General features: G+C 38.6%; 1 protein-coding gene across 4 annotated transcripts in view; it reads right to left on the bottom strand.

The window, feature by feature from the left end:
* ZBBX (zinc finger B-box domain containing) overlaps window positions 1–24676 on the bottom strand; it is a 170223-nt gene that overhangs the window by 56351 nt on the left and 89196 nt on the right. For all 4 annotated transcript variants that reach the window (XM_049867303.1, XM_049867306.1, XM_049867305.1 and 1 more), the window contains 2 exons: window positions 17960–18118; window positions 13850–14024 (listed from right to left, as the gene is read on the bottom strand). In XM_049867303.1, the coding sequence (XP_049723260.1) occupies window positions 13850–14024; window positions 17960–18118 (334 nt within the window). The remainder of the gene's footprint in view (window positions 1–13849; window positions 14025–17959; window positions 18119–24676) is intronic.

Here is a 24676-nt window from a genome sequence, read left to right as displayed (position 1 = left end):
CATTAGTGCTCAAATGTATCCTTGAGATGGTCTCTAAATTCAGTTGTGATATGCTCAAGGTCATACTTTGGCTCTCATGAAGTTGTTCTAATTTTCTTCAGCTTCAGTTTGGAAACCCTGGTGGCATAGTGGTTAAGTGCTATGGCTGCTAACCAAAGGGTCAGCAGTTCAAATCCACCAGGCGCTCCTTGGAAACTCTAAGGGGCAGTTCTACTCTGTCCTATAGGGTCACTATGAGTCGGAATCGACTCGACTGCACTGGGTTTTTTTGGGTTTTTCAGTTTGAACTTGCATATGACCAATTGATGGTTTTCTCTGCAGTTGGCCCCTGGCCTTGTTCTGACTGATGATATTGATCTTCTCCACCATCTCTTTCCACAGATGTAGTCGATTTGATTCATGTGTATTCCATCCTGCAAGGTAAATATGTATAGTCATCGTTCAAGTTGTTGAAAAGGTATTTTCCATGATTCAGTCGTTGGTCTTGCAAAATCCTATCATGCTATCTCTAGCATCTTTTCTATCACCAAGGCCATATTTTCCAACCACTGTTCCATTTTCTTTGTTTCCAGCTTTTGCATTCCAATCACCAGTAATTATCAATGCATCTTGATTGCATGCTTGATCAATTTCAGACTGCAGAAGTTGGAAAAAATCTTCAATTTCTTAATTTTTGTCCAAAGTTGTTGGTGCATAAATTTGAATAACAGTTGTATTAAGTGGTCTTCCTTGTAGGCATGTGGATACTATCCTATCACTGACAGCATTGTACTTCAGGATAAGATCTTAAAATGTTCTTTTTGATAATGAATGCAACACCATTCTTCTTCAATTTGTCATTCCTGGCATAGTAGACCTTACGATTGTCCAACTCAAAATGGCCAATAGTGGCCCATTTCAGCTCACTAATGCCTAGAATATAGATGTTTATACATTCCATTTCATTTTTGATAATTTCCAATTTTCCTAGATTCATACTTCATGCATTCCACATTCCTATTATTAATGGATGTTTACAGCTGTTTCTTCTCAATTTGAGTCATGCCACATCAACAAATGAAGGTCCCCAAAGTTTCTCTCTATCCACATCATTAAGGTTGACTCTACTTTGAGGGGGCAGCTCTTCCCCAGTCATATTTTGAGTGCCTTCCAACCTGAGGGGCTCATCTTCTGGCACTATATCAGGCAATGTTCCACTGCTATTCATAAGGTTTTCACTGAGTAATTTTTTTTCAGAAGTAGACCGCCAGGTCCTTCTTCCTAGTTTGTCTTAGTCTGGAAGCTTAGTTGAAACCTATCCACCATGGGTGATCCTACTGGTGTTTGAAATACTGGTGGCATAGCTTCCAGCATCACAACAACAAGCAAGCTACCACATTACAACAAACTGACAGACACCTGGGGTATTAGTGTTTAGTATGTAAGTATATTACTGTCTTAGGATGGGTTCTCTAGAGAAGCAAAACCAGTATATATAAACATATATATATAGAGAGAGAGAGATTTATATCAAGAAAATGGCTCACGCAATTGTAGAGACTGGAATGCCTCAAGTCCGTGAGTCAGGATAGAGGCTTCTCCTGATTCACATAGCTGCAGGCATTGGCACAAGTCTTCCCCAGGTGTGCACCACTCCAGTGAAAACCTCCCTCAGCACTTTTTTTAATCTCTTGCTTCTCTCTCCTCTTTTTCTTCTTTCCCACACCCACTTAGCACCACACATCATATCCTCCCTCCTCCCCCCACCTATCTGTACCATGCATTGAGCATTGCACCCCTAGCATCACACAGGCACAGTCTACCAGAACCTACCCTGCACTGTGCCCAGCCCCACCCTGTTGGCACCAGTATGTGCCACCTATGACTCATCCAACCCTTCCCCCTCCACTGGACCTGTGCTGCTGCACCATAGCTGAGAGATTATTCCTGCCCATTAGACAAGGTGGTGAGAAGAACTGTGCCCACAGATGATCAAACAACAAAGACTGCCCAGTCCACCTGCTCAGCTACAACCAAATAAAACAAAAAAGCAGGACAAAACAACCAAATCTAGAATCAATGTACAGCAATAGACGCACACATCAAAAAGAAGGGACAAAATCAAAACATTAGCTACACAACTCCAATAAAAAGAAAGAGAACAACAAAAGAAGCCCACAACCACCAGAAGAAGGAAAATAATAAAGATCAGAGCAGAAATTAATGAAATAGAGAATAGAAAAACAATAGAAAGAATCAATGACACCAAAAGTTGGTTCTTAGAGAGGATCAATGAAGTCAACAAACCACTGGTCAAACTGACAAAAGAAAAGCAGGAGAGGACACAAGTAATCCAAATAAGAAATGAAATGGCAGACATTAAAAAATCCAGCTGAAAATAAAAAGAATTATAAAAGAGTACTATGAAAAATTATACTCCAACAAATTTGAAAACCTAGAGGAAATGGACAAATTTCTAGAAACACAATATCTGCCTAAACTAACACAAAATGAAGTTAAAACTCTGAACACACCCATAACAAGAGATTGAAAAGGTAATTAAAAAAACTCCCAAAAAAAAAAAAGCTCTTGCCCAGATGACTTTACAGAAGAATTCTACCAAACATTCAGAGAAGTGCTTGCACCAGTGCTACTCAAACTATTTCAGAACATAGGAAAGGAAGGGCTACTTCCAAATTCATTCTATGAAGCCAGTATAACCCTAAAACAAAAACCAGGTAAAGACACCACAAAAAAAGAAAATTACAGACCAATATCTCTCATGAATATAGATGCAAAAATTCTCACAAAATTCTGGCCAATAGAATTCAGCATCATATCAAAAAAATAATACACCACGGCCAAGTGGAATTCATACCAGGGATGCAAGAAAGGCTCAACATTAGAAAATCAATCAACGTAATCCACCAGATAAATAAAACAAAAGAAGAGAATTACATGATCATCCCAATTGATGCAGAAAAGGCACTAAACAAAGTCCAACACCCATTCCTGATAAAAACTCTCTATACAATACTTATAGAAGGGAAATTCCTCAACATAATAAAGTGTATCTATACAAAACCAACAGCCAACATAATTCTTAATGGAGAGAGGCCGAAAACATTCCCCTTGAGAACAGGAACAAGACAAGATGCCCTTTATTACCACTCCTATTTAACATTGTGCTGGAAGTCCTAGCTAGAGCAATAAGGCAAGAAAAAGAAATAAAGTACATGTAAATTGATAATGAAGAAGTAAAACTGTCCCTATTTGTGGATGATATGATACTATACATAGAAAACCCAAAACTACTGGAACCAACAGACAAATTCAGCAGACTAGTAGGATATAAGATAAACATAAAAAATCAGTTGGATTCCTATACACCAATAAAGAGATCAATGAAAAGGAAAACAATATCATTTATAATAGTCCCTAAAAAAATTAAATTCTTAGAAACAAATCTAACCAGGGACATAAAAGACCTATTTAAAAAACAAAACACTACTGTAACAAACCAAAAGAAATCTACGTAAATGGGAAAAAATGCCATACTCATGGGTAGGTATACTCAACATTGTGAAAATGACAATTCCGCCCAAAGCTATCCCAACACAAATACCAACAACATTCTTTAAAGAGATGGAAAAACTAATCATTAACTTTATATGGAAAAAGAAGACACCCTGGATAAGTAAAGCACTATTGAAGAAGAATAAAGTACAAGGACTTGCACTACCTGACCTTAGAACCTATTATACAGCTACGGTAGTCAAAACAGCCTGGTACTGGTACAACAACAGATACATTGACCAAAGGAACAGAATTGAAAACACAGATGTAAATCCATCCACGTACAGATACCTGATACTTGACAAGGGCCCAAAGTTCATCACATAGGGAAAAGACAGACTTTTCAACATATAGTACTGGCAAAACTGGATGTCCATCTGCAAAAAAAAAAAGAAGCAGGAGCCACACATCACACCATACATAAAAACTAATTCAAAATGGATCAAAGACCTAAATATAAAACCAAAATCTATAAAGTTCGTAGAAGAAAAAACAGGATCAACAGTAGAAGCTCTAGTATACAGCATTAACAGGATACAAGCCATACCTAACAACACACAAACTCCAGAAGATAAGCTGGAAAATTGAGATCTTCTAAAAAGTAAACCCTTATGCTCATCAAAAGACTTCACCAAAAGAGAACATACAGACTAGAAAAAAAAAAAATTGGGGGCTTTGACAAATCCAGCAAAGGTCTAATTTCTAAAATCTATAGGAAAATCCAACACCTCTACAACAAAAAGTTAAATAATGCAATTTAAAAAATGGGCAAATGATATGAGCAGACACTTCCCTAAAGGAGACATTCAGGCAGCTAACAGAAGCATGCAGAAATGCTCACGATCACTGCCCATCAGAGAAATGCAAATCAAAACCACAGTGAGAAACCAGCCCACCCCAACATTACTGGCACAAATTAAAAAAAAAAAAAAAAAAAAACAGCAAATAGCAAATGTTGGAGAGGCTCAGGGAGATTGGAACTCGTATGCACTGCTGGTGGGAATGCAAAATGGTACAACCACTTTGGAAAATGATATGATGCTTTCTTAGAAAGCTAGAAATAGAAATACCATATGATCCAGCAATCCCACTCCTAGGAATATATCCTAAGGAAATAAGAGCCATCACATGAACAGACATATGCACACCCATGTCCATGGCAGCATGGTTCACAACAGCAAAAAGACAGAAACAACCTAGATGTCCAGCAACAGAAGAATGGATAAACAAACTATGGTACATACAGTCAATGGAGTATTACACAATGCTAAAGAACAATAATGAATCTGAGAAGCATCTCACAACATGGATGAACGTGGAGGGCATTATGGTAAGGGAAATAAGTCAATCACAAGAGGATAAATATTGTATGAGATCACTACTATAAAAACTCATGAAAAGGTTTACAAACAAAAAGAAACAATCTTTGATGGTTATGAGGGAGGGGAGGGGCGGGATGGAAGAATACTAAACAGACAATAGATAAGTGGTAACTTTGGTGTAGGGTAAGACAGTACACAATACTGGGGAAGCCAGCACAACTTGACAAGACAAGGTCATGGAAACTCCATAGACACATCCAAACTCCCTGAGGGACCAGATTACTGGGCTGAGGACTGTGGGGGCCATGGTTTGCAGAACATCTAGCTCAACTGGCATAATACAGTTTCTAAAGAAAATGTTCTACATTCTACTTTGGTGAGTAGCGTCTGGGGTCTTAAAAGCTTGTGAGCAACCATCTAAGATACTCCACTTGTCTCACCCTGTCTGCAGCAAAGGAGAATGAGGAAAACTGAATCAAGGGAAAGATTAGTCCAAAGGGCTACAAGTACTACAGCCTCCACCAGACTGAGTCCAGCACAACTAGATGGTGCCCAGCTACCACTACTGACTGCTCTGATGGGGTCACAATAGAGGTTCCCAGACAGAGCTGGAGAAAAACGTAGAACAAAATTTTAACTCATGAAAGAAAGAAAAAAAAAAAGCCATACTTACTGGTTTGACAGAGACTGGAGCAACCCCAAGAGTGTGGCCCCCGGACACCCTTTCAGCTCAGTAATGAAGTCACTCCTGATTTCATTCTTCAGTCAGGCCCATAAAATAAAACAAGACTAAATGGGCACACCAGTGCAGGAGCAAGGATGAGAAGGCAGGGGGGGAACAGGAAAGCTGCCAATAGGGAACCCAAGGTTGAGAAGGGAGAGTGCTGACATGTTGTGGGGTAGGCAACCAACGTTGCAAAACAATATGTGTACTAATTGTTTAATGAGAAGATAGTTTGATCTGTAAACCTTTACCTAAAATACAATTAAAAAAAAAAAAAGGCAAATTCAGGGGTCCTGAAATCTAATGATTGGGTTGCATATTTTTTAACATATTGAAAGTTCCACCAGTGCTTACTCTTTTGTTTTTCTCTACATCCTGCATAAGTTTATCATTGTTCCTTTTTATCTACTTAATATATTATAGAAAACCTATTTAAAAAAAATACTTACAAACATGACATATAATACACACCAAAAGATATAAACACACATATATATAAAACATACAAAAAAACCCCACAGATAATATCAATAAAATTCCTTATCCTGATGACTTCTCAGCAGCAGTCACTGACCTCACTTCTTTATTTAAAAACAATCTTCTCCCTATGGGTTTTTGATGATAATACCTGTACTGGCTCTTTCTGTGTCTTCTTTGTAGGCTCAGCTTTCTTTACAAGGCTGCTAAACGTTATCTCTCCTGCCACTCTTAGCCTTCTGTGCTGCATTACAATCTCCTGCTTTTGAGGTTCAGCCACATGCCTTCCTTCAGTTCCTTGGACATAATATGCTCTATTACAGAGCCTTTGCATTTGCTATTTCCTGCCCCCAACCTCCAACGCATGTATCTAGATCTCAACTCAAATTTTGGTTTTGAAGGGAGCCTTTTCCTGATCATCTGTCTCAGTCAGGATCTTAGCAGGAAACAAAGAGCATACTGAAAGAGATAATTTGAAGTGGGTTGATTGAAGGGACTAACATAATCATGTGGCAGGGTTAAGGGAAGGAGTAATACTGAAGCACCTAGAGACTAAAAACAGTGGAAAGCTGTGACCAATGCTAGGTTTACATAGGGTGCAGGGAAGAGGTTGACTAAAAGCTGCTGACAGCAATGGCCATGGAAGCAGGGCCACCTGGCAAGTGCTAAGAACACAGGTAGAAAATACAGCTACTGCCAAACCTAAGCACAAAAGGGAAGGAGAGATAGAGTAAATTCCTCTACCTCCTTCTTCCCTTACCCGTCAAAGTTCTACTCTAATTGGCCTCTAATTGGCCAAATCTGACCATAAGCTACAGAGCAAGACAGCCTAGGTAATGCAGTCTCTAAAGGCCAACCTCTTCCCTACACTTTATTCTGGTAATTTTTCTACTACATCTTTGACAATTATCTGCTAGGACCCGGCCTCTGCCATACCAGGCCTCCATTATTCCTTTGAAATCAGGCAACTCAATTCCACTAAAGTGTCACTATCCACAGTCATCCTCAGCCTACAGAGGAAAAACATATCCAGCTTTTTTAAATTCTAGTTCTTAATGCCTTGGTTATGGGAGAGTCCTCTGAGCCCTCTTAGAGGGTATGGTAAAAGGATGGCTGAGTAGGTTGTACGTAATCAGTTCCAACATTCCCATCTCCAAGAGCCTTTAAACTCCTTCTCTTACAAAATGTCAAGGAAGTCCCATCATCTTAACCACACTGTCTCTAAAACTACCATCTAATCCATGCTTCAGTTAATCAACCTAGCAGATCGTTAATGCCATTCCTAAAGTACTTGAGCTAACACATTAAATTCTAAATCCTGGGTCAGTACATTTATATTGATAAATCTAGTCTGATCTAATCTTACTTAATCTAGCACTTTTAAAATCTATTCCCATACTTGCTTCCCAGTTCATGTGATACACATAGACAAGATGCTGCAACTTCTTGAGTACATGCTCTTTTTACCTGGAGTAGGCATAGCACTTTTCCATCCTTATGTAGACTATTAACTGAAGGATTATAAGAGAAAAATGTTTTATATTCCTAAAATTTAAAACATTACTTGTACCAAAGTATTAGCAAAAGATATTAAGAAAACATATAAAAATATCTAATAATTATTTCACAAATGATTGTTGAAAAACCAGCTAAAATAATCATTTATTTACTATTAAGCCAGCTAAAGCTAAAGGACTTGAATCCCATCATAGAAAAAATACGGAGAAATAGCCCTTTCACACATTGTCAGTAGAAGTATAACTGACATGGTAATATTTTTAGAAAATAGTTTGATAATATAAACCAAAATTTTAAAAATATATAACCATTGACTCGACATAGCTATACCTAAAATTTATTTTAAGGTAATTGCATAAGTGCACATGTAGCAAAGGATGGCCATCATAACTTCTTTTATAATACTGAGGATTAGAAACAAAATATTCACCAATAAAAGTCAGGTTAAATAAATCACGGGGTACAAAATACTAAGGAACAGTTACAAATGACAGTGTATTTATAGGGAAACTTGCCCACGACAGAATCTAAGTGGAAAAGCAAGTTAACAAACAGAAAAAAACAATGTCACTCCATTTGGGCTTTTGTGTGTATGTGTGTTGATGTACAATATTTTTACACAACTAACTCATTCCTTCTATGTTTGTTTTTCAATAGTTCCTTCCCTGCAGGATACCTTCATAAGTGTGCTATGCTAATTGTTTAAAGCAACATGTACAAAAAAAATTGGCATAGCAGCACTTACAAAAATACCTTGCAGGAGGAGGGAGCAGTTGGCAAACAAATGTAGAAGACACATATTATTTGCATAAAAATACGTTATGTGTCTATATCAACAGAAAGAAAAATGTACCAAAATGTTAACACTGGTTATCTCTAGTTGGCAGGACTGGACTACTTTCATTTTCTTCTTAGTAACTTTTTGTTATTAGCTGAATCTTTTAAATAATAATTATAGTATTTTCATAATAATATAATTACATCCACAATAAAAAACAAATTTTTAAATGGTTTTGGACTTCTCTGATTTGATGATTTCTAAAATCCATACTGGTATTATTTTCAATACTCTTTTTAAAGTGGGCAATCAAAAATGTATTTCTAGAGCCGGAGCCAACATGGCACTATAGATAGAAGCACCATGCTGTCCCTCCACAGCAAAGACCCAAAATACTAAGTAAAACAGAGACAAACATCAATCCTGGAACCCTAAGTGTCAAATAAAGAGGTAGAGAACTCAGCCAAACACCTAATGGAGTAAAAAACTGATAGAAAACAGAGAGCGAGGAGAGATATGTGCAGAAGTCCCCTATAAGCTAATGTAGGATGGACTCATCATCTCAGGCTCCTGTTGGAGATTGGCAGACAGGGAGTATGAGAAAGTGGCTCCATGGAGCTCCCAGCAGGAGACAGAATACTGGTACCAGCAATATATGCTTTCCACCCTCCATCTTTCCTCCCCCCTGCTCAGTCTCCTCTGCTTCTCATCAGCCACAGTCTCTTGGCTGGGAGGCACTAGTTTCAGACTCCTGCTGCTTGGATTTGCCCTGCCCACATTGGTCAGCCCTCTGAGAGACATTTGTTTTTTGCTGATGTTTTGTTTTTTTACTTCTTTTGGTTTCTTCCGTGCTTCTCACAACCTCTCCCTCCTTTCTCTTGAACACCTGGCTCACTGTGCCATCTTCGTTTCTTCTTGAAAGGCTGTGAAGTGCTGCTTGACTGGGACAGTGCTTCTCTGGCCTGCCCTGCCACACTGGTGGGATCCTTGGGGCTTTTTTTGTTATTTTGTTTTGTTTGTTTGCTTGTTTTCTATTTCTTTTTGCAGCTTAGGAGATCTTTCTAGCTGGGTTACGCTGCACAGCTTAGGAGCCACTTCCATGGTTGCGCAGCTGCATCAGTGGGATCCCTGGGGGCATTTCTTTTTTCTTTTCTTTATTTCTCAGTTTCTCATCTCTCTATACTTACCTTATTTTCCTGTTTCCTGAATACCTGGCACTGTGTGACATCTCTACCGCTTCCAGCCAGGCTGAATTTTGCAGCCTGGGAGCCACTTCAGGTCACGCGGCTGCACCAGTGGGATTCCTGGGGGCTTTGTTTAACTTTTCTTTTTCTAATTTTTATTTATTTATTATTATTATTTTTTCCTTTTTCTTTGTTTCTTTTCTTTTCTTTTTTTCTTCGTTTCTCAGTTTCTCACCTCTCCAATCCAAAAGCAAGCTCCCATTGCCTTTTTTTGTTTGTTTGTTTGTTCATTTTTGGCTCCTGTTGTTCTCTCCTCTTTCCCATACCCATCTGTTATGGATTGAATTGTGGCCCCAAGAAATATCAGTCAACTTGTCTGGGTCATGATTTTCTTGAATGGCTGTATGATTGTCTACCATTTTTATCTTCTGATGTGATTTCCCCATATGTTGTAAACCCTATCACTATGATGTAATAAGATGGATTAGTGGCAGTTATACTGAGGTCAAAAAGATTAGATAGTGTCTAATCTTTTGAGACATGAAAGAGAGAAGTGAGCGGAAAGACATGGGAACCTCATACCACTAAGAAAGCAGCACTGGGAGCAAAGCACTTCTTTGGACTTGATGTTCCTGTGCTGATATGCCCCCAGACCAAGGGAAGACTGATGACAAGGACCTTCCTCAAGAGCCGGCAGAGAGAGAAAGCCTTCCCCTGGAGCTGGCACCCTGAATTCTGACTCTAGCCTACTGGACTTTGAGAGAATAAACTTCTCTTTGTTAAAGCCATCCACTCATGATATTTCTGTTATGGTGCAGCACTAGATGACTAAGACACCATCTCAGCTTCACATAGCACAACCTTCCCCCTCCTTCCTGCCTACCTGCACCGTGCACTGAACATCACACCCCCAAACAGCACAGGCAAGGCCTACCAGACCTGCCATGCACTGATTCCTGGCCCACTCTGTCGGCCCTAGTATGTACCACAAACAACGCATCACAGTCCTTTTCCTTCAGCTTGGCCTGACCTGCTGAACCTACAGACTAGGGAAAAAATTTTGGCTGTTACAAATCAGACAAAGGTATAATTTCTGAAATGTACAGTTAAATCCAACATCTCTCAAACAAAAAGACAAATAATCCAATTAAAAAATGGGCAAAGGAAATGAACAGACACTTCAACAAAGAAGACATAAAAGCAACTAACAGACACAGGAGGAAATGCTCTTGATCACTAGCCATTACAGAAATGCATATCAAAACCACAATGAGATACCATCTCATCCCGGCATTACGACACCAATCAAATAATAATAAAAAAAAAAAAAACAGAAAGTAACGAATGTTGGAGAGGCTGCAGGGAGATTGGAACTCTTAGGCACTGCTGGTGAGAATGCAAAATCGTTGAACCATTTTGGAAAATGATAGGATTCTTCCTTAGAAAGCTAGAAATAGAAATGGCATATTATCCAGCAATACTACTCCTAGGAATATATCATAAAGAAATAAGAGTTGTCACACAAATAGACATATGCACCCATGTTCACTGCAGCATCGTTCACAATAGCAAAAAGACGGATACAACCTAGATGCCCATCAACAGGTGAATGGATATACAAACTATGGTACACACACACAAGGGAGTATCACACAACAATAAAGAACAATGATGAATCTGTGAAGCATCTCATGAATCTGGAGGGCACTATGCTGAGTGAAATAAGTTAATTGCAAAAGAACAAATATTATAAGAGACTACTACTGTAAAAACTCATGAAAAGGTTTACACACAAAAAGAAACAATCTTTGATCATTATGATGGAGAGGAGGGGTGAGGATGGAAAAACACTAAATAGACCATAGATAAGTTGTAACTTTGGTGACAGGTAAGAGAGTACATGATATTGGGGAAGCCAGTGTAACTTGACCAAGGCAAGGTCATGGAAACTCCACCGATACATCCAAACTCCCTGAGGGACAAATTGCTGGGCTGAGGGCTGTGGGGACCATGTACTCAGGGAACATATAGCTCAATTGGCATAATATTGATTATAAAGAAAATGTTCTACATTCTACTTTGGTGAGTAGCATCTGGGGTCTTAAAAGCCTGTGAGTGGTCATCTAAGGTACTCCACTGGTCTCACCCATTTGGGAGCAAGGAAGAATGAATAAAACTAAACAAACAAGAGAAAGACCAGTCCAAAGGACTAATGGACCACATCTACCATAGCCTCCACCAGACTGCGTCAAATAATGCTAGATGATGCCTGGCTACCACCACTGACTGCTCTGACAAGAATCAAAACAGAGAGTCCCAGACAGAACTGGAGAAAAATGTAGAACAAAATTCTAACTCACAAAAAAATGCCAGACTTACTGGCCTGACAGAGACTGGAGAAACCCCGAGAGTATGACCTCTGGACACCTTTTTAGCTCAGTAATGAAGTCACTCCTGAGGTTCACCTCTCAGCCAAAGATTAGATGGGCCTATAAAAAAATAAAATAAAACGAGACTAAAGGGGCACTACAGCCCAGGGACAAGAACAAGAAGTCAAGAGGGGACAGGAAAGCTGTTAATAAGGAACCCAAGGTCGAGAAGGGAGAGTGTTGACGTGTCATGGGGTTGTTAGCCAATGTCATAAGAGAATATGTGTACTAATCGTTTAATGAGAAAATAGTTTGTTCTGTAAACCTTCATGAAAGTACAAAAAAAAAAAAGAATAGCTGAGCAGGTTGCTCAACTTGAGGCTTTGGAATCTTTCCACCACCTATAGTGCTTCTCAAATTTTAAGGTGCATACATTTCACATGCGGATCATGTTAAAATGCAGATTTTAATTCATTAGATCAAGCTTGAGGTCTAGGATTGTGCATTTTTGACAACCTTTCTGGTGATTTTTATAGTCCTTGTTTGTGGACAAGAATTTAAATAGAAAGTCTCCACAGTATTCACCAAAGTTGTAGCCTTTCAACCTCATTAGCTAAAGGGCACAACTAAGTCTAGGCTACAATTAGCCAATGTAAACACTTTTAATTCTCAAGTCAACTCATTAAATTCTGAACCTTGGGTGAGTTCACTCCTGTTAATAAAGTTATACCAATCAAGGTTTTTATTTCATCTTACTTTGTCTATTACTCTTAGCATCCATTCTCATACATATTCTATATATTCTTGCCTATAAGATTGATGAAGTCCTGCAATTCTGTCTGCATATAAGTTGTCTTTTCTTGGGTCAAACTTTTACTTCTGAATTGGGCTATTCAGGGATCTCATTCTCTTTATGGGTCTGGAGGCAATGAGTCAACTGTCCCAATCGCAAACACTGGAAGATTTTTATGTGCAAACATTGAAAGATTTTTATGTCAGAAAAAGCTGGTTCTCTCACAAAAGGAGGGTGGTCATGCCTTAATTGGCAAAGGAGGTTCAAGATGATTTGCAATTACGAAGTTTTCAGCCTTACCTATGCCTGCCAAAATGTTCTTTTCTATGTGTCACCATCCTATTTACCCCCTACCAGTGCTCTTATCTGGCAAGATTCAACATTCAATTGGCATTGCAACTTTGTAACCATTACAAGCAGGTTATAGGAGATGAGGGACTTCTTCATCAATCAGAAGGTTTCTAATTGTCTCCTTGCATCTCTGCTGGAAAGTCACAGGTCTCAATTTCTCCTTTACCCTATGTACACTCTGAAGGACTTTAGAAGCTAGACTATACTGTCATCTTTATATTATTACTTTGGTTATTATTGCTGCACTAGCAATTCAACACCCACAGTTATTTGATCTCTTCTTGCCTTCACTATGTTCTCCATCCCAAGCTACCGTCATTGATAATCTGAATCATTGTAATACTACTGGCTGTCATGGATTACCCACTACCCATTTCCTTCTGCCGAATGGATTATCCCATTTAGGATATCTCCTGGGGTCTCTTCAAAATCCCCTATGGTCTCTCCCAGGATCTACTTCACCCACCTCACAGTCTCTCCCAGAGTGTCCTTTAAACATATACACACACTCATATTCCCTCTCCCAAATTCTCTTCACACACACCACAAAGGAGAAACTGTAGAAATCTATGCTCCTTTGTCAGCCTCAATCTACATGGGAAACAAATTCAAACGTCTCTAACACCCAATTCAGGGTTCTGTAAATATTAAACCACTAACCAATGATTGTACAACACATGCTGTTCTGCAGAAGTTCTATCAAACCTCTATCCCAAGAATGGAGATAAAAAAAATAAATCTTTCTTTTACGACATCCTTTTTTAAAAAATAGCCATACCTGGTTTTTCTGCATGTAAGTTCTGCTTCTCATTGTCATCATGATTTCTGGTTCTCCACTGATTTAAGACTTCCTGAAAGGATCTGGCAGAAGCTTCTTCATCGAATGATCCTTCACACAAGAGCTCATCTTTTTGATTTGTAGATTCTGCTCTTTTTGATGTTGTAATTTCTACCTAAGCAATTAAAAATGAATATAAGTGTGCTTGACTAAATTTTCTGTATCTTAAGATACAGGTAAAATTATTAATCTTTATGAATTAAGCAGTGTTTTTATAAACTTAGAGTGTTTTTATTGTACTTATTTATGTGCTTTACTATTTTCTTTAAAACTCTATCTGCAATTATAAATGGTCTGTTTAGAAATTATTAAAACCAGAGCCTATAGGACTGATGTTCATCATTATGCTATTCACGAGTTCTCCTTGGAAATAGCCTTGTATCTCATCTTCGTACTTTCCAGTCACCTGCTCCCTGCAACCTCCCCACAACAGACAGAACAGGTTTCTAAAATCTGAATCGATCATGTCTCTCCCCTGCTCAATCCCACCCTTAACTCTCTATGGCACCTCAAGTTCCTACCAGGACCTACAAAGTTCTACATGATTTCATACCTCCCTACCTTTTGCTTTATCTCTTTCCATTCTCACCTTCACTCACCCTGCTCCAAGCAAACTTAGACTCTTGCAGTTCTGGGAACTCAACAAGTACATTCTCACCTCAGGACCTTGCACTATATCTGCACCCAAAGCCTGGAACTATACTTCTCCGTATCCTTGCATAGCCACTCCACTTATTTCATTCAGTCTCTACTCAAATGCCATGTAAGACAGATCTTTGCTGATGATGCAACAAAATAGTTCCCTTCTCTCCTACTTGCTAATCCTTTATCTGCTTTATGTATGTTCTTAAAACTTACTTCCATGTAAATTTACACTACAAGTTCATTTGTTTATGCCTGTCTTTCCCCATTAGAATGTAATGAGATCAAGAATTTTGCCTTCTTCCTCAATGCCGAGAGCAATGTCTGGTGCAAGGTAAGTTCTCATTAAAAGTTAGTTGGACGTTTTTCTTCAGACATGGATTGGACTGGACAACAGGTTGGAGAGGGATGCTGGTGAGGAGTGAGCTTCTTGGATCAGGTGGACCCTTGAGACTATGTTGGCATCTCCTGCCTGGAGGGGAGATGAGAGGGTGGAGGGGCTTAGAAGCTGGTGAAATAGACACGAAAAGACAGAGTGGAGGGAGGGAGCGGGCTGTATCATTAGGCGGAGAGTGATTGGGAGTGTGTAGCAAGGTGTATATGGGTTTTTGTGTGAAAGACTGACTTGATTTGTAAACTTTCATTTAAAGCACAATAAAAATTATAAAAAAAAAAAGTTAGTTGGACAAAGGGAAAAAATGAACAAATTAATTAATGCATATGAAACATTTCGTACTTCTCAGCTTAATCATGGGAGAAAGGATACACTCAGCACAACATATGGATCCAATCTGAACACACAAAAGAAAATGAAGGTAGGATTTGGCAGCTATTCAGTAAATCAGAGAAAGCCAAATTATGAAACTCTAAAAAAATAAAATCCACGCCAATGCTGAATTATCAAATTGCTAAATCTCCATTGTGTGTCATTTAGACACAAGAGCAGAATCCTCTATGTTCAGCCCTTACTTACTGTCTTAGTCATCTAGTGCTGCCATAACAGAAATACCACAGGTAGATGGCTTTAACAAAGAGAAATTTATTCTCTCACAGTCTAGTAGGTTACAAGTCCAAATTAAGGGTGTCAGCTCCAGGGGAAGGCTTCTCTCTCTGTCAGTTCTGGAGGAATATTCCTTGTCATCACTCTTCCCCTTGTTGAGGAGCCCCTCAGGTGCAGGGACCCCAGAGAAATTGGGGAATGGTGGTTTTGGACGCAAGGAAACCAATTAAGATGTCACTGAAATTTGCTTACGTCTATTACTATTACAAATGCATACACTCTTTTTACCTAGGAATTTCAAGTTTTTTTTTTTTTTAGTGATAAAAATCTTGGCCTTAAGAGTGTCTTAGGGTTAGAAAGAAGGCGAGCATCTGCCCAGAATAAGAGGGAAGAGGCGGTCTTCAGGAAAATACCTCTTGTAGCAAGCATCTTAAAAATTTGGTACCAAAAGCCCATATTAAAATTGCTTGGAATGCTAACTAAGAATCAGATCCTTGGGCCCTAACCCAGGTGTAAAAAAATCAAAGCTTGGGTGGCAGATTCAAAAATGCGTATTTCCATCAAACTCACCCAATGCTTCTAATGCCTCTTACAGTTTGAGAATCAGTGCTCTCCAGTTCGGAGGAGTGCCAGTTATGTGAGGAGGCTGTATATTTAGTGTGGGCATGCACTGTGTTCAGGCACACTTACGGGTCTATAGCAAGGTCTTCCAACCAGGAATGCTCACCAGAACCACTGAAGGGTTATTAAAACCACACAGGACTGGACCCGACCCACAGGTGCTGAACTTACATGTTTCTCTAACATTTCTTCAATTGATTTTACTATGGCACAGTGGTTAAGTGCTGGGCTGCTAACCGAAAAGTCGGCGGTTCGAACCCACCAGCTGCTCCCCTGGAGAAACATGTGGCAGTCTGCTTTTGTAAAGATTAAAAAGCCTTGGAAACCCTATGGGGCACTTCTACTCTGCCATATAGGGTCCCTGTGAGTTAGAATGGACTCGACAGCAATGGGTTTGGATGGTTTGGTTTGATTTTAAGACAGGAGATAGTGGGTCTATATAGCACAGACAGTCACCCATGGGATAAAAGGGAGCATTTATGTAGTAATTAAATGTACAGGCAAGGGAGTAAGTTCTATAGCTTTTCCAGTAGGGTAGTTATATAACCTTTTTCTGCCTTTCTCATCTGTTGAATGGGGTAATAATAGCACACAACTTACATGGTTATTGTGAATATTAAAAAAGGCAAGCAAAGCATTAAGCACAATGTGTTCAAGAATAGTTAACCACTGATTTACCACTATTATTAGTGATAGGATAAATTAGATAAGATGGCAGGCATGAAGGAAAAACCCTAAAACCCACAGCCTCAGTGTAGTGCCTAAAAGCAGATAATTCGGAGTCAGAAAGTCTGACTATCCTAGTTCTATTACCAATGAAATCTTAGGCATTTCTAAAACTTTGCAACTATTTTCTGTGAAGAAAAAAAATGATTAAGAGAAAAGGATATAACACATGTAAAATATTTAGGACAGTGATGGGTACATAGTGTTTATGAGATTATATGATTATTCACAAAACACCCTTGGTAGGTCTACTAGACAGCAGAATCCACACAAATGTTCTGACTTTCCAGGACAATTGAAGAACAGGTCTTCTGCTGGAAAGAGGGCCTACTAACATGGAGCATATCTTCTTTTATGCTCTGTAAGCATGCTTTTGGAAATCAATAAACTTAAGGTAAACCCTGGCTCTGTCATCAGTAACAAGCTGTGACTTTGGCCAAGTTTCTCCTTCTGAGAGCTGCAGTGAAAAGGTAAATAACACCTAAAACAAATAAAGATTATAACATGGAGCAAAATTTGAGGGACTTTTTTTCTAAGGAATCAATACAACATGTTTATTATAAAAATATTGACATAAGCTGATAAAAGCTTATCTAGTGCATCATTGGGTCAATAGTCAATCTGAATAACTGCCAGAATTTGGTATAAATTCAGCTTTAAATAGCTGTGAAATTGCCTGTCACCTAAACTGCTTGGCAGGGTTTTAGTTTTAACCTCTCTGAAGTCCTGACTAACATAAAACTGTTACATTGCCTTATGTGTGTGTATGTTTTACATTTCTCTAAAATACTCATTCAGCTACTGACATTGTGAAAATGCCCAGAAAGCCACATGGTCAAAGGATCATTCATCAAAAAGATCAGTGTTCCGTGGAATCAAAGCAATCTCCTTGAAAAGATTTTTAAAGTCAAGATGTATGTGATTTTTAAAAAACAAATTCATATTTAAAAACAACATAATAAAATAATCTGCAAAACTTTACAGCTCTAGTTAAGTTTATGAATGACAGTCTCCAGGATGACCTACGACAGAAAATATCTACTCGATTTTCCTCAGCTTACCTCAGAGCAGCTCCCCTGCAGAAGTAGAGATTTTGATTTATGGGGACTTTTACTGATCTCTTTTGTAGAACAACTCTCCCCTTTGGGTTCATCTGGATGAACTTCCCTTATAAACCGGTGGGCAACATCCAATACACTAGATAATATTTGAGATTTTGCCTGTTAAAAAATGAACAAAACACGGCTAAAGAGCCTAGTACACCAGCCAAATAACTATAGATACATTGTCACATTTTCATTATTCCATGACTCTGAAAATTCTATTTATTTAATGTGGAAAAATAAAAATTGATATTTACATCAATCAATATAAGAGTAACAACTACCATATTCAGTGACTAGTTTGGGCTTGTACCATCCTAAATATTTTAAAATGGTTTTATCATTTAAACCTCAAGGCAGCTCTAAAAGAACTTTTTATCCCTGTTTTAAGGTTAAAGAAATTAGAGCTCAGAAAGTTTAAACGGCTTACCCTCGGTCACATGGTGGGTGAGTAGCAAAGCTGGGAAGTGATTCTAGGTGTGCATAATTCTAATAACTTAGCCTTTCCACTATGTCAACCCCAAATGGATATACATGATGTTTTGGGCACATCATGGCTAAATAATATAGCTAAACTATAGGGTCGCTATGAATCAGAGTCGACTCAGCAGCACTGGGTTTGTTTTGGTTTTGGAAACTAACAGGAGCCTGAATAAGCAGTAATGAGTATTCTTTGGTAATAAAAGATTTCTAGAAAATACTTAGGTCCCTCGGGGGGCAAGTAGCTCGCAATCGGCTGCTAACGTAAAGGTTGATAGTTGGAACTCACCCAGAGGCACTGCAGAAGAAAGCCCTGGAGTTCTGCTTCCATAAAGATTACAGCCAAGAAAACCCTGTGGAGCAGTTCTACTTGGTAACACATGACGTCACTATGAGTTGAAATTCACTCAATAGCAGCAGGTTTGTTTTTTTTTTTTTTGGTTTAGAAAGCATTTACTATCCAAAGCTGCACATCAGGAAGTACCTCTACCTATACCTCCCTAGTAAATTCCAAGCTGTTACTCATTTTGTGCCTTTTCTTATGAGGTTACTTTATCAAGAAGGCCTTCCTTCCTCTACCATCTTCTTTGCCTGGTGGTCTCCTACTCCTGAATTCATCCCAAGTTACTCCCACAGGTCTAGGACCCCTTCCCTGCCCTCACCCTAGCTGTGTGCAGCACCCGTCCTCTGTGCCCCCTTAACACTTTAAGTAGACATCTACTGTTGTTGTGTGCCACTGAGTCAATTCTGACTCATAGTGACCCTATAGGACAGAGTATAACTGCCTCATAGGACTTCCTATGTTGTAATCTTTATGGGGGTAGATAACCAGGCCTTTTCTCCCACAACGCTCCTGGCGGGTTCAAACTGCCAACCTTTTGGTTAGCAACTGAGTGCTTAACCATTGTGCCACCAGGGCCCATTAGGCCTTTACTAGCCCTCACTATATTGATTTCACATCACCTTTTTGTGCCTATCCCATAATACCATATAAGCTTCAAGAAGGAACAACCATGTCTTTTTAAGTCTTTGAATCCCCAATGGCTAACACTGTGCCTTGAAAATGTTGTTGTTAGTTGCCATTGAGTCAGCTGTGACTCATGACAACCTTATGTACAACAAAATGAAACCTTGCCGAGTCTTGTTTTGGTATGTTTGCATCCATTGTTGAGGCTATTGGACGCACCTCTCATTGAGGGTTTTCCATTTTCACTGACCCTCTACTTTCCCAAATATGATGGCCTTTTCTAGAAACTGGTCTTCCCTGACGATGAGTCCAAAGGAAGCAAGACAAAGTCTCACCATCTTTGCTTCTAAAGGAGCATTTTTTTTGTATCACTTTTAATACTGATTTGTTCATTCTTCTAGCAGTCCACAGTAAATTCAATATTCTTCACCAACACCACAACTCAAATGTATCAATTCTTCTTTTGTTCTCTATTTTATTTTCATTTTACAGCTTTCACACGCATATGAGGGGACTGAAAAGATCACGGCTCAGGTCAGGCACACCTCAGTCATTAAAGTGACATCTTTGCTTTTAGAACTTTAGAATGAAATCCTTGGTGATCTTGCTGGTATTTGAAATATCAGTAGCATAGCTTCATAGTAACATGCATCATAGTAACATGCAGGCCACCACAGTATGAGAGACGACATACAGTTGGTGGCCTAGGAAATGTTGTTAGATATCAGATCTTTCTCCTGCAGAGTTGCTGGATGGGTTCAAACCACGAACCTTTTGAGTGCTTGTCTGTTGTGCCACCAGGGCTTCTTGGCCTAGCAAATATATATGCTGAGACTGAGGGAAAGGAGGAGGAGCTGCAGAATCAAAACAGATGACTAAAGGAAGGAATTCATAAATCTTTCCACATGCCTTCAGAGTAGCTAAACAGGAACAGGCAAATCTTAGATGGGACTTATTCTTTGAGAGATCTCTTATCACCAACTGTTACCCCTGGTCTGTCCAAGTGCTCTCTGGGTAAACTGCAGAATTCTCCATCCCACCTGAGATTGAGACAAACTCCAGGGGAAGACTTAGGATTTTCAGAGGTTCTATGAGAACCTGGCATTGGGAAGACAAGAAATACATCTTACTTCTTAGCAAACAACCTCAAGATAGAGGAAAAGTCAGCAGGGAACAGAAATAATTATTTCGTGCTCTCCTACAGAAATATCCCTATTTTTAAATTTTCATCTAGTTACCTCTTTTTCTAAGGTTACATTGAAACTTTCCAGCTATGACTTTTTGTATAACTATTATGATTCACTGCAGTCTGATTCTGGAATAAATCAGTGAACATCAAATTAACCGGTGTTATTTCACACTGAATTAATAAATTATCCATGAAAAATTGACAAATGTGACCTATGCACACATATTGCTGTCAGTATATGAAACCATAGTATCTGCTCCAAATTTTCCCAATGGCCATTAAAAAGAAAATTGTATATGCCTATGTAGTTGTTATTTTAAGATAAATTCAAATTACTGGTAATGATTTATCCTTCCAGAAATACCTGTATTTTAACCAGCATTATTAGTAGAGTAATCCAACTTAAGCCTAACCTAAAATTTCCTAGAATAAAGGTCCTTGAGTTTCAAAGGTGATTAAAATGCTTGTTTTTCCTTTTACATTTATAAAAATAGAATTAGTTTTAAGTATAATTACCAAGGCAGAATTATCATTTAAATATATAAGCTTATTTAAATAAACAAAAACAAAGATTATTCCATTTCTAAAATGCATCTTGCTATGAATATTCCAATAATCTTCATAGTACTTTTAGGTAGCATATTAAGAAACTCCATAATAGCCAAAAAAAAAAAAAAAAGTAACAGGCAAATCCTGGAAAGGTCCTCTTCTCTGAGAGATCTCTTATCAGCAACTGATTTTATCTGTAAGTTAAATTTACTGCTAAAAAATAAGATAAACATCATGGATAACTTTTATAAAACAGAATTTTACCTGAATATCTTAAATTCTGTTACTTCGGTATTCAACAGAAATAAAATGCCAATGAATGAGAATTTTCTTTCCTAGAACATCTTGCATTTATATATCACTTTCCTCAGCTGTGTGTTTATGTGTTATTTTTCTTATTCCTAAAACAATCATACAGGGAAAGGGAGCAGCCATATGATTCCCATTACACAGACAAGCAATCTGAAGCTCAGAAAGCTGTTCAAAGAGAAACAGATAGAAAAGGCTGAGGTTTCAGTTAAAACCAAGGTCTTCTTTCTTCTAGCCCAATCTCTTTTCCCTACTAAATTTATGTTAGCCTACATAACACAGAAAATGTGTTTTGTTTTTGATTTTTCTAAAACTTAAAATATTTTTTTGAAACAAATTTCATCTCCACTACATGCACACGCTGTTGCTTCTTCTTCTTAAGAAACCATAATTCTATATGCAATTGCCTATGCAGGGATTAGATTTTAACTTTCAGTTCATTTTTTGCTTGTTTATTTTCATGCTCGGCCAAGCACTAGCAAATTACAGGCAGCAATAGAGATTCTCTTTTCATTTGTCTCCTAAATGAACTACATAGTTGCAACACATGCCACACACACACACACACACACACACACACACAAACAAGGTAGTGAACTTTGAAAAACTTTAGACAAGTTAAAAGTATTCTATAATAGCAGAGTGATAAAACAATCTTAAATCGTCTACCTCTTAACTAAGAGGCGTAAAATTTAACAGAATCAATGAGATTGGAAATTCACAATCATTTCATGGAAAATTGGTAGAATGGAGTAACAGCTACTGTTTGTCCTACACTCATGTGTCCCCAAGGAAATTCACCACAACACTATAATATGCTATTCTATTCATTAGTGTCTAAAAATATTTTACAGTACTTAAAAGTTGATATGTGAAAAATCACATGTTAACAATTTGCAACTTCCTATTCTCAGACCCAATCTCTCACACCGACTCCAGAGCATAATCAATAACTAATTGCTAGCTATTCACATCGCTCCCCCAGGTAGTTGCTCCCCTTGAATCTGGGTGGAGCTATATGATACTTACAATTAATAGAACATGAGCAGAAGTGATGAGTGTAACTTCCAATGGCAAGGTGGTAAGAGGCAGGTTGCCTTCTCTTTTTCTACTTACACTTTTCTGCAAGTTTGGTAAAAAGGAGCATAGTGACCTTAATAGTAACATGTTGAAAATTCTGATAGTTAAGGTTGTGTGTCAGCTTGGCTAGGTCATGATTCTCAGTGGTTTGGCAGATATTACATAAACCTACTGCATTTTGTGATCTGATGTGAGCAGCCAATCAGTTGAAAGGGGAGTATCCTTGGAAGTGCAGTCTGCACCTCCAATATATAAGCTTGTTCTGGCAAAGTTCACTCTGTCTCGTTCCTACACTTGACTCATCACCATCTGACCTCTGGTTCTTGGGACGTGAGCCAGCAGCCTGCCGCTGACCTGCAGATTTTGGGATTTGTCAGCTCCCGCAGCCCCATAAGCCAGCTGCCTGCTGTCTGATCTGCCAGTTTTGGGTTTGTCAGCCCTTGCTACCATGTGAGTCAGGAGAAGCCTCCAACCTGATACCTGACCCAGAGATTTGGGACTTGCCAGCCTCCACAGTTGTGTGAACCATTTCCTTGAAATAAATAAATATAGATAGATAGACAGACCGATATATTATATGTATAGACAGACAGACAGAGATAGAGACACAGAGACAAAGGCATAGATATAGATACATATGCTTCATGGGTTTTGCTCCTCTACAGAACCCAGCCTAAGACATTTGGTACCAAGAGTAGATGTAGAGGAACAAAATCGTAAGGATGAGTTTTCTGAACTGCTACTCAAGTCTGGCTCCAGTAGTAATGAGGGCACTGCTCATCTGTGGCTTGAAGTGGCAATAGAAATATTAAAATATTGCCACCACTGGATCAAATATTTTTTGAGAGACAAGGCTCTGAGTGATTATATATTTGATACGTTTCTACAATTCTGTCAGAATGAAAAGTATACATAAGCTGATTGATTGGTCCTACTTTCGCTAGTCAAACTGGTGAAAAAAAGGGATGAGCTCAAAGCATAGAAGACCTAAAAGTTCCCGCTTGTGCCCTGAAAGAAAGCCTTAACTTTTGTGGTAATGGAGCTGATATTGCTGAAAACCAAACCCAGACTCTTTTTATAAGAGTGACTGAATCACAACACCAACTGAATTCTCGACTTGGAATGGTGTATGAAGTTAAAGTGCAGGTGCTGATTGGAAGAAATGGTACCCAGAAATGTGGGATGGGGACATATAGGCAGATAACCAAGAAGCTGGGGACACTGAGCTCCTAAATTCCACTGAACCACTTCTGCCAACAGAACACTCTTACTCCCTTCTGAAGAGATTACTCCATCTTTGTCAGCTAATCCGCCCTCCCAAATAAAACCATTATCCCTTTCACTTCCATCTGATGAGATTAGCCCAGCTGTGCCTGAAGAGTCTTTGTCTGAGATATTGCCTGGGTGGTCCCTGGGGTGTGACCTGGGGCATCACCTGAGGCAGATTCCTTACAAGACATTACTGAGTATCCCCAGGCTCCCCACCACCTAAAATTAATAATCTAAGTTTCACCTCAAGAAGGAATAAAAACAAAAGGTAATAAAAACCAAAAGTAAGTAAAAGTCAGGAAATAAAGACCAGAATGCAATCAATAAAATAATTTTAAAAAGACAAAAAAAAAAAATTAATGAAACCAATAGTTGGGTCTTTGAGAAGAACAAAAGAATTGATAAACCTTTTAGTAGACCAAAGGGAGAGAGAGAGAGAAACAAATTCATAAAATGAAGAATGGAAGAAGGATATCACTATAGGCCCACAGGATTAAAAATAAATATTAAAAATCCATACCAAGAAATTAAACAATTTAGATGAACTGGACAAACCAACTGAAAGATATGAATTAACCAAACTGACTCATGGAGAAAGAGGGATGATACAGCTGAATCACAGGAAGAACCTGGACTGGAAATAGGAGATCAATTGCAGCCCAGGTAGCATGTTTCCACTTTTAACTTTATTTTTTTCTCTTTGTGTATCTACTTTATTCTTTTCTTACAATTAACAAGTTCTGAATTTACAAAATACAGAATTGGTCACAGACAGAACAAATGTCCCTTTCCCGACGCAAATCCAAATTCTTATGAACTCAACATGGATCAG

This window comes from Elephas maximus, chromosome 23 (genome assembly GCF_024166365.1).
Source record: "Elephas maximus indicus isolate mEleMax1 chromosome 23, mEleMax1 primary haplotype, whole genome shotgun sequence".
In the NCBI taxonomy this organism is placed as follows: Eukaryota; Metazoa; Chordata; class Mammalia; order Proboscidea; family Elephantidae; genus Elephas; species Elephas maximus.
This window is presented reverse-complemented; position numbering and strand designations above follow the sequence as displayed.